The sequence below is a fragment of the Nilaparvata lugens genome, chromosome 3 (genome assembly GCF_014356525.2).
Source record: "Nilaparvata lugens isolate BPH chromosome 3, ASM1435652v1, whole genome shotgun sequence".
Classification (NCBI taxonomy): Eukaryota; Metazoa; Arthropoda; class Insecta; order Hemiptera; family Delphacidae; genus Nilaparvata; species Nilaparvata lugens.
Window position 1 is genome coordinate 34,149,437 of NC_052506.1, and position 12,007 is coordinate 34,161,443.

The 12,007-nt window shown below is 32.3% G+C and overlaps 1 protein-coding gene across 4 annotated transcripts in view; it reads left to right on the forward strand.

The window, feature by feature from the left end:
* LOC111049737 (CD109 antigen) overlaps nt 1-7,431 on the forward strand; it is an 83,040-nt gene extending 75,609 nt beyond the window's left edge. For all 4 annotated transcript variants that reach the window (XM_039423591.1, XM_039423592.1, XM_039423589.1 and 1 more), the window contains 5 exons: nt 345-500; nt 1,315-1,490; nt 2,785-2,947; nt 3,470-3,572; nt 5,720-7,431. In XM_039423591.1, coding sequence (XP_039279525.1) covers nt 345-500; nt 1,315-1,490; nt 2,785-2,947; nt 3,470-3,572; nt 5,720-5,913 — 792 coding nt within the window. In that variant the 3' untranslated portion in view covers nt 5,914-7,431. The remainder of the gene's footprint in view (nt 1-344; nt 501-1,314; nt 1,491-2,784; nt 2,948-3,469; nt 3,573-5,719) is intronic.
* The last annotated feature ends 4,576 nt before the right edge of the window (nt 7,432-12,007 follow it).

Genomic DNA, 12,007 nt, shown 5'->3' on the forward strand with positions numbered 1-12,007 from the left:
TTGTTTCAAAGAATATAAGCTTTTGTTTTTTTTTTTGTTTGGATTGATCTAAAAGATTAAGCTTAGTTTCATTAAGATGAGGTTATCTAATATCCACTGGTTACATTGAAATCCGGAAGTCGTTGAATTTATGGAGCTTGAATTGCTATCCATTAATTGTGTGTCTGACTTAGACTTCCACATTCTGATAAAATCCTTAAGATCGCTCTAGAAATAATTTCATTTTTCATAAATACTAAAATTTGCAGTACCTATTCTATGTCACCTAAGCACTTTTCTATTTCAATGTTGCACTTTTAAACAATTATTGCTAATAGCATTACCTGATTTGTGTGTTTTACCAGGACACAGTAATTGCTCTGGGAGCTCTGGCGAAACTTGCTTCGACGATCTCGACCAGCTCAAGCAATGTCAAGGTGGATTTCGGATTCAGCAAAGGAGCCCAGAATACATCGATTGGTGTCAACAAAGAAAATGCTATGATTCTACAGAAATATGAAGTGAGTATAGTTGGAATTGATAAAATTATCGTAAAAACTCTGTTATTTTCAGGATGCTCCATTTATGTCTTTCAAATCAATTTTTTAAACTTCATTTTTGAGAGAAATATGCTTTAATTTCTCTTTATAATTCGGAATATTTACTACAAATACTTATTAAATTTGCTGCATATTCAGTAAGCCTAGGCATAATATTATTTGGCACTGTAAAAGGTGATTTCTAAATATTCTTATAATAGTATCAAGAGTATACCTTTGATTTAGAGTGTAAGCATTATTTATTAAAAAAAATGTTTTCTAGGTTTATGTTGGCTCCAATGAAGCTTCTTTTTTGTAGTCGCTATTTATTATTTTTTCATAATTTGCTATCATCGTCATTACCAAAGCTTCATAATGGTTTTCCAGACAGTTCCATTGACATTTTTCTATTGAAATTGGATGTGGATTCTCTCATCGTTCATTTCAGGCATTTAAGGTGAAATCGATCGAAATAAATCAGGTAGAGGTTTTCAACTGTTGAATCTCAGGCAACCTATTAAGTGAAGAAGTACTTGATAGAATTCTAATTTATGAGTCTTTTTGAGTTCTTAAAAATGAAAACTAAAGAAAGAAAAATATGAAAAAATTGTTTGTTATAGATATGAAGGACTCTATGGTGTCAAATCATGATTACTCTGCTGTTTTTGTTTTTTATTGTGTTGTTTGTTTTCCAAATAATAGTTGTTTTAATAATCTGTTGCATTTCATGTCTTAAATTAATATATTGATTAATTAAACTAGCTATTGTTTTCTAACTTTTTGCTGTTGATTTCAGGTTCCTAAGAAAGTGAGAAGCATTGAAGTGAGTGCATCGGGTTCAGGGTTTGTGGTGGCGCAAGTGTCGTATCGCTTCAACGTTAATGTGACCGGCGCCTGGCCTCTCTTCTCCCTCGACCCACAGGTCGACAAGAACTCCGACAAAAACCATCTCCAACTTTCCATCTGCTCTGGGTAAGCATTCAGCACAACATTCTTCAATATTCATTTTTTTATAAAAATCACATCGTTAAAATGAGTGGGAGAGAAAGAATATTGCTACCTTGAGCTATATTATTATTTCCCGAATTTTTATAATAATACTAAGTCCAAAATTAGGTTATGTCTTTTAGGTCTCCACTTTCACAAAATATCCCGTAGAAATTATACAATATAGGTATTTGACTGAATAATAAGATTTGCAACATAATAATGTGATATGTAATACCTTCAATGAAGTGCAAAAAGCAGAATGTATTAATAGAAATGATACAATATTCATATCTTATGAAACAATCCAATTTGCACCATCATAATGTGACATATAATGATTTAACTTTCAATTAGTTTATAATAAAGCTGAAATCGTTAATAGCTCCTTATATTGAACTAGTCATAGAAAGCTACCTACTAAATATTGACAAAGTAATAGTTTTTCATTTGGCTTTCAAAACCCCGTCTGTTTTTCTTTTGTTAAAATCTTCGTTGTAACCTTCTGATTCGGTAATTAATCTACTTATTTGTACTACTCTCGGATCAATAGGAAGCTCAATATTCAACTCTTCTGTTATTTTCAGCAAATCACACTTCTTCGACCTTGCTAAATATGACATTTCCACAAAAAACTTCAGATCTATCCGGCGATAAATTTCTTTTATCCCGTTCAATTCAATCCCGGACGAGCCCCCAAAATATTGGATATTATTCTATAAATCAATATCCTGTTATAAATTAATAACTTTTATTAATTTTTACACATTCACATTTTCTTGATCTATACATTGAGCTTTTCTCGTAAAAACTAACTTGTTTATTTATTTTATTAACGATGTTGCTTTTTGAATTAATCACATGATTACTTTCATATGATGATAACATCATGTCAAAATAGAATTACCATCGCTACAATCTCATATCCTACAAATACATGATGACAACAATAAAATCATCTTTAAATAATAATCTTTGGATCATACATATATACGCATTTGCAGTATACATGATAATATAATAGGTAAGATAAAGTATATTTAACTAATAATGTATTTTCAAATCATGTATCAAAGATTAAACATTATTAACAAAATAACGAGCAAGTTACATTATAACTAATTCTATATTAATATGTATTTTTACAAATGTGAATGTTCAGTCTGAAGTTGCAGTGAAAATTTCAAATCTTTAATAAGTGAATCGTTAAACCTTTTCATTTGAAAAGATACCGTAACCCAGGCACTGAACCTACCTGAAATGCATGTTGTGATTGCAGGTTCAGGGGAGGCAACGCTAGCAACATGGCTGTGATGGAGGTGAGCTTGCCGTCTGGCTTCACAGTTGACTCGGATGCTCTGCCCTCGCTGCAGCAGTCCAAACATGTCAAGCGCGTCGAAACCAAACATGGCGACACCGTTGTCGTCCTCTATTTCGACAAGGTACTCAAAGAATTGTTTCCATATAATTTTCAATGTAATAATTCATAATAAAATTTGTAATCTTGGTATTTGTTTTCTTTTCAAGAGGTATGTTATAGAGATATACTACATTTCCCAGAAAGTGATGCCACTGACTTCAGAACAAGGAATATTCATTGATCAGATCAGTCATTATAATATAATGAGACTGATTCATTATTATATACCATAATTGAAAAGCTTTAGTAGTAAGTAAGCGAATTTATACACCTACCATAATTTATCCATTGGCATCATCAATATAAATAATTATTATTTATTTATTGGATAGAGCAAACAATACAATAGTCGGAAAAGCAAAAACAGGCTATTGCCCAAAACTTCTTCAATTTCCTAATTTTGTCTCAAATCGTCCAAATATTATGTAGGTTATGTAAGAAATCGTTATCCATTACGTACTTGATGCAATGCACTACTTGTTATGATTCACTTGTTCTTTCTTCTAATGGAATTGATCAATTAATTTGTTTTTGTTTGAACTAGATGACTGCAGAGGAATACTGTCCGACGGTATCAGCTTTTAGGACACACAAAGTGGCCATGCAGAAGCCTGTGCCAGTCACTGTCTACGATTATTATGATCAGAGTAAGTTATATCTACTTCAACTATATAATTAACCTTCTATGAACACCGCGTTGTACAACTTGGATATTCAGAGTGGCGCAGGGGATCAATAAAAAATTATTTATGTTGACGCTCTATAGAGTCGGTTGATATTTGACATTTTTCTCACTTCATGTGAAAACATTGTCATTTAGTAATCAAGAGCCATTTGACTCAATAACGTTGAGAGAATTTTTATTAGAATAGAGTAGAATAGAACTTTATTAACATAATTCAGATAATAAAAAAAGAGAAAAAGAAAACTTTCAACTGCCCTATCAACATTTTCTTTTCTATACGCCCAAGCCTCTCTCAAAAACCCGACCAGACTATGCCAACATTTACCGTTTAAGTAATCTATCACTGCTTCTCTTTCCATTCACCTCCTTTTCAGCCATTTCATCCTTATCTCTAACAGTATAGAGCAACTACCGATAAAATGAAAGATATCCTCTGTTTCTCTGCTGTTACACATTGAACAAATACCAATCTCTTCTTCTCTATGTGGGCTATGATTTAATGAAAATAATTCCCCTCTGGCTTAAGTATAAATGATATAGCGTTGCGCCTATTCTCATCATTGATATAATCTATTGTATTATCAATTTTTACAGTTGCGTACACCTTATGGAACTGGGAACGCTCTCGTCTTTCCAGCCATTTATTTTGAAAATTTGTTTTCATTTTTATCAGTGCCCGCTCCCATGTTGCCTCCCACCCCTGTCTAATTCACCGTTTGCCAGTTGCGCGCTGCTATCGGCAATTTTTATTTAAAAAATAATAAAACTGTTGTACAAAGAAGATTTTGACAGCATTACCACATTTGACGTTGTGAACCAATCCCTGAGGCAAGATGCACATTACACATCTTTCAACAATACATGGACTATAGGATAACATTTAAAATGAAATTATTGCCATTCGCCAAGATTTTCAACACTGTAGTTCCAGAGTTTACAGAACAGGCATAACAGAATACCAACTCCGAATGATATCACATCTTACTGATGTCATCTTCATAAGTAGAGTCAATTTTGGAATACTAATTTTAGAATCACGAATGACATGATGTATACATGTAATTTCATTTGCAATCCACTAGTTTATTTAATTTATTGCTGGCTGTGAACGCCGAATGTGAGCACATCTTTCCGATGACATCACTGAAAGTGAAGAGGTACTTTTGGACATTTTGACTTTACATTTGGACATTTTAATATGAATGAATTCAACACTCATTTCATTAGCAGCGTGCTAGTATTATATTTTTTTCTTGAAAATGACAGTTTCAAAATTTTTAGTTTACCTGAGCCACCCTGTTTAATAAATTGACAAACTAAAATACGAATTTGTAATTTCGAAAAAGAAAATTATTTACTGATTTTTTTACATTAATAGTTCATAATTTAGAGAGCATAGTCTTTGATTTATTTTCAACGAACTTGAAAAGTAGATTAGAAAGTTTTTCGTATAGGCTACTTTTATTGGTTGCTTCTAATAGTATTCTCAGAAGAAATTTGATATGAATCCCATTTTCGACTGCATTGCAAACTGTATAGAACTCACAAGTTTTATCCAGAATGATTCATAGTAGTAACATTGAATCGCCATTTAAAAACCCAGTATTAAATCCTGATCTAACATAATTATGAAATATGAAAAATAATGGCACTTCTATCTTCAATTCCACCTGTATGTATGACATTTTTGTTCCACCAGTCCTATATGTAACAGTTCAATTAATAAAATCCCCTTTTGGAAATTCTGCAGGCTATTACAAAATTCCATGATTATGATGGCAATTGTATGTGAATGTGAGATTCAGGTGTGATAGAATTGGGTAGTAAAATGTGGTTATCTTTACAAATATGATTAGAAAATTTTTGTTGATTTTTGTTTTAGATTGGGCGGAAATGATTTTCAAAAATGAGTTTCTCTTGACAAAATAAAATTATTATGAAAATCGCCCATTGAACCCCATTTGGTAAAAACACATTAATTGCCAATATCTCAATAGCAATGTTGATCTTAAGTTAGTTCTGAAATTGACCAAATGTGATGGCAATTGTATTTGAATGTGAGCTTTAGGTGTGATAGAATTGGGTAGTAAAATTTGGTTATCTTTGCAGCTCGTCGTGCGAGGGTGTTCTACGAGCCGCGAGTGGCGACCCGGTGTGACATCTGTGAGGACGCCGACTGCCAGAGGGTTTGCTCCGGTAAGCTGGGCTCGCAGTCCACCGACGACAAGGGAGGCGGCGCCGCCTCCAAGCCGCATTTACTCCTACTTGTGTTGGCAGTGCCGCTCGCCTATCTCAGGTTCTGATCGCCGATACATCAACTCGTTCCACCAAAGACTCCCATCAAACAGTATTTTAACGCTGGACATGAACCTCTAGTGTTTCCCAATAATTATTAAGAAGCTATACTTGAGTACTTGAAATTTTCCAATACTTTTACTCAATTTGACTGGTTGTCTACAGGATTTGTCAAGACTAAGTGATATTATTTGTTGTGGCAACCATGATTGTAGGAATCTTCATGACTTTTTTAATTCTTCATAGATTATCAATCATACTTTCCAAAAGCATATATTTCAAATGAAGTCCCACTAGTTGCACAGAAGCCTGTTAAGTTTTAATCATTATTAAATGCCACGAGAACCAATCGGTGTACAATATCCATCATTTTTTTCCATTACTATTCAGCTCATATACTGAAATTTACTGATAAATGAATATTACTTCTTCTGTTAACTAAAACTTTCAAGTTTTAGAGAAAAATGTTCTCACTTATTACTGTGTTATTATTATTTCAAGTTTAGTTTAATTTATAAAAAAACAGTATTATTTATCAATTTATTAAGAATTTATGGAAATAAAGAAAATATTAACCAATAGTACATTATTTGGAGACCAATACTACATCCATCGACTCTGGAAAGGAATAACTATAAAAATTATTATTTGTGTTATTTATGTTCACTTGGGAGATTTATTTTTAAAGTTTATAATTGTTCCAGTAATAATAATTCTGTATCATACAGTAGTGATAATATCATGATAGTGTTCCAAACATTTCCAACTTGTGACTCTAAACTATTTTTTATACTTTGAGACTGCAGTGTTTATTGTAGAAAAACGTTTTGTGAACACATTTTCAACATAATTTATGTTATACAATTTATAATATTATTATAAATTGTATTCGAATGATGCTACAAAAGGACAAAAATATGAATGTTCATGGACATTCAAGTTTAATGACGAAAACATGAGCCTTTTATAAGACTGCGTGTGGTGGAGATAGGCTAAATAGTTTATTATTTCTTGTAACCAATATAGATGTGATTTACTCATCATCCAGCTATTTCTCTAGTTTTACATTCTGTGCTTTTGCAATTTCTATCTATCATAATAATATTTTTAATCTACTCAGTAGAGAATTAGTTTCTATTATAAAATATAGATCATACATTATTTTATGGATTTTCTCTTATGCTGAGACTTCATAATATTTTAATACATATCTTATAAAAATTCAATTTATATTTTTAACTAGCCTATCAATTAGAATGAATAATAAATGATAATACTGCAAAGAGTCTAGTTATTTATATATATGTAGAGTATTAGCTAATTTCTTCATTTTAAAAAATAATATGAATTACACTATCCATATAAACAAAACAAAATTGGATAAAAAATTGATTCCGCCCACTTTACTTCAGAACTAAAATTTAATTTTATTATTCTTGTTGACTAATATTAAAATAATATCCAGTTGTTAGTATTATAGAAAGTATTTTGTAAAAAAATAATAAACAAAATTAGTTTACTAGAAAGTTCGAAGGCTCATTTATTTATAGACATGATTGCATCCTTCCTTGTGAACTAGTTTTGAAACATACTCAAGCATCTACAATAGTGAGGTCCACGTTATAATGGCAGTATTCGATTAACATTGGTGTTGCTATCCTTGTCTATCTTTTGACAAAGCAGGTAGCACTATCCTTTTCTAGCTCCGGAACGTTGTCAAATATGTTTTCAACAATGTAGAAATATAATTATTTAAGACAGAGAATCGGCAACGCTGTTCTCCTATCTTTATCCACTGCCATTATATAGTGGAACTCACTACCTTTAGGGTGAAAACAAAGTGGAGCGGCGAAAGTGCAGTTACGGTCTCACAACATGATCCCTTACTTGTTTCGTCTTCTCCATACAGTAATCTGTGACCTGGGAATCGTCATATTTCTCCTTTTAGTAGGAGCACAGAATACAATAGATTATAGAATAGAAGAATTATATAGATAATAGAATTATAGAAGTTTTCTCTGGTAGGAGTTTGTGAGTCGTCAGTCTAGTCCTCAATTTGTCTGGCACATGTCTGAAAGTATGTTTCTCCACATACTCCGACATTTTATAGAACGGCCGTGCTGTCAAGTAGGCTTTTATTCGAGTGCAGCAAAAACAACCTATTGCCTTCAAATGCCTTAAGGTTTGACGGCAGCAGGTTGAAGAAATATGCACCGGCATATGCTGGGGACTCCTCCTGTTTTTGAGGCGATACAACACTATTCTCTTTGTGATGCTCTATCTCCACTTATTGTTTATTTGATAGATAATCATAATATTCATAGATAATCCAGCCATTGTAAAGCATTACCCACTATTTTGAGCTTTATTTTTAAGTTTTCCTATTCAGGGTCAAAGGCTTTTTTTCAAAGTCTATGGATAGGCCAGACACAAGTTTGTGTTCCTTCCACTTTTCATTTATATAACTAGCAGGAACCAGTGCTTCGCAAGGATCTATTTTCAAACTTCATAATCTGAAAACTTGACGTAATGAAATTTTGTAGAATTGAAAATAGGCCTATAACCATCCTTGGTTAATTAAGAATCTAGCCTATATGCAAAATTTCAAGTTAATTAGTCCAGTAGTTCAGACGTGATGATGCGTCAAACATAATTTTCCTATCCCGTACATGTATAAGCCAACTCTTTATTTTATTATAGATATGGTTAACGACTGCAAGAGATAGGAGAGAAGAACAGAATAGTTGTGAAACTATGATAGCGCCAGAAGTGTCTCAAACACAATAGTAGGTACTACATGAACTTTTTGAAAGTGATTTGAAAAAAAATGATAGAACAACAGAACTGAAAGTTGTCAACCTTATCATTGTACCTTCAACCAGAGAGGCTTTTGTTTGAGCCGAATGAAATCTATAATATAATAATATATATATATGAATGTCTGTTTGTTTCCTATGACTTGAAAAATACTTGACATAACGTCATGAACCTTTGGGAATATGTTGTGTGAATATTGGGGATGGTTTCTGACCAAAAATTTTAATAGGGTGGCTAATAATGATTATTCATTAATCCATTTTACAGACCTATGTTTTCAAAATTGTCGGCCTAGTGGCTACTGAACAACGGAAAGATGATCATGATTCAAGATCATATTATTGAGATAATATGATTTAGCATCTAAAGTTACCAGCTGTAATAAACACGTCACCCTATGATAAATTGTGTAGGCTACTGGTATTACAACGGTAGTTTGGAGTTGAAGTGTAGTTGATTGGTACCTGCTGTAGATAATGGTTCCTTAGAAGACCTATACAAATAATTATCACTCCCATATCAATGAGTAACCGGAAAATGTTGGAAAAAAATTATTCACCTCATGAAAGAAAGTTGTTCATTTTGCATTCATTATTGGCAGAATAATTTACAATTTTTTTTTTAATTAAGCGTAGCTTATATTCATTCTGAAATGGAAGATGAAAAGAATATGTAATTCTGTGTGATTCATCGTACATCGCATATTTCCTGGACCATCTATTGACAATCAACAACTGAAAACATTGAATTTGTGCCTGAAAGATAATTTTGTATAAAATTTAGAATTTAGAAATAGGCCGGCACATCTAGAAAATACCTGAGTCTATACCTAATTCATGCAGGTGAACGGGCTAGAGTCAAGAAAACTTCAATTAATCTTGCCATGCCTGATTTATTAGGTTTATCCTATAGAATAACACTACACTTTGAAATAATAGAAAAATACAAACAGCTTCAATAAACATTGGCAGCTAAAATCGAACAACAGAAACAACAATATCATGTTACTTTGTTGACATTCTTCATCTGATTCGGGGGCGCATTACTATCCCCGTTTAGATAGCAATACGTCACAAAACCAAACAAGATCAGTCATAAAATAACCAATCAATTTCAACATGAAATTACTCAAGAAAGAAAAAAACCCGTTGAACCCAAATTTCGTCGATAGTAACCCATATAACCCATTTCATAATAATTTTGAATCCCCACTTTTTATTGACATTCTCGAATGAAACTTTGTTTCACTACACTGCACTTTCGTTGGTTTGTACGTTGCTTTATCGTCGGGTTACAGTACCTTGTTTTTGGCGGTGAGCTTTTACCGGTTGAATTTGGCTTGACGGCGACGTCCTCTTACGTCCCTAGACCTGTCGTCTGAACGGGTGTCTTGAAGCGGTGTTACATAAAGTTGCGGAGCCAAAGGGGTGGTAGTACAAGAAGTTGGTTTGGGAACACACATGAACCGCTGTAAATAAATGTATTACAGCATTAATTTCTAACTCTTCCTACAATTCATCAAAAGCTAAAACAGGAGTTTATTCTGTTATTTAATTTAGATTTTATCTTGACGTTCTGATTTCATTCTCAAAATTTAACAGATTTAAAACAAATTTACTTGCCAGAGTGTCATTGAAATACAATGCAACCTTTATGAAAACATCCGTAATAAATTAATATAATGCGTTTAGAAAATGAATACTTCATTAATTATGATGTTAACTTATATGATATTTTTCGTTTGGTTTGCGAAATCAAATATAATTTTTCATATAGTAGCTCGGCTAGTATTGTTGGAAACTTGTGCGCCAGCCAACATTTATTTTATTTATTATTTATGAACTATAGGACGCAATCCAAGTGTAAATAACGGGCATTCGCCCAAAACTGCTCAGAACCTTAATTAAAAATGAACATTCATTAACATTAATTTCCTGGAAAAGAAAAACTTTCTTCTTCGTCTATTAAGATTTCTATCATAAAAAATTTACTAAATCATTCGAAAGCCTTAATGACATAAGAAAACAGAGTCTGAAAAATATAAATTATAAAATGTCATAAACTCAATATGAACATAATCTTAAAATTTCATTTTAATTTAAATGCTATCTTCCTGACTTTCAGCAATACTCTACGATAATATATCTCCAGAAACAATAACTCAAATGTAACGTAACTGAAAACTTTCTATACTTCTGTAGAAAAAAAATTTATTATTGATAGTCAACGCTGAAAAAAGACAGACATCACCAGGAAAACTATAAATTCTATGAAGGACCAGTAAGCCATTAATTTTTAGTATTAATTCAATCACTTCCATTATGGACACTGAATACATTATGGATAATCAATACGTATGAAATTTATTAGCTACAAAATAAAAAACTTTGATTGAAGTGACCCCGACTACTACAGTATGAATAACCATTTAGATCAAATATAAGAGATAACTCACATCTCTCATCAACTCGTACTTTTTGATCACAAAATATTACCACAAAAATATAAGTTATATTGAATGAACTCACGGCTAGTATTACTCAAGTTTGTCTTTTTCTGGCCGTGCTACAAATAAATGTAGGTTTACGTTTGACATCTTGTTGTCTATAATTAAGAAACTCTTCAATGTTTTTTTTTGTTTGCAATAAAATTTGAATATGAAAAAAGAATTATCAACAAACTCCTAACCAAAGAAAATCTCTGTGCTCTGTTCTAATCGGAATGTATGAGACTCCATATTATACAGCTGATAGAAGGCGCAAAACATACAACAATGGAACAAACACGTGGAAATATGCTCGCGCTTTCGATCCACGGAAAATTAGATTCGATCAGCTGATTGATAAAATTATTTTAAGCTTTCCAATGATTACAACATATGTTAGAATATCATGTCCATATGGCATTCACCTTACCATGTTCATAACCTTACTAAATAGGATCCTTTTTCATCCTTTGAAACCCTTAGAGATAAAATATCTCAAAATCCGTTCTTATTGCGCGTCTAGAATGTTTGAAGAATATTTGTGCAAATTTTTTAAGTCTGTAGGACAATTAGTTTGAGCTGTAGTGTGATTTTACATAACATTTTTTGAAAAATTCCCTCTCCTGAACCCCCCTGTGCTCCTGATCGAAATTTTTCTGCATAAATCTAATTTTTTTCGTAGCTGAACAAAAAAGTTCCTCATGATTTTGCTGTACAATGAGCGGTTAAAAAGTACAAAATTTTGGGGGGCCCCAGCTCCATCAGGGGGGGCAAATTTCTGAAAATCCTTTCTTAGTGGA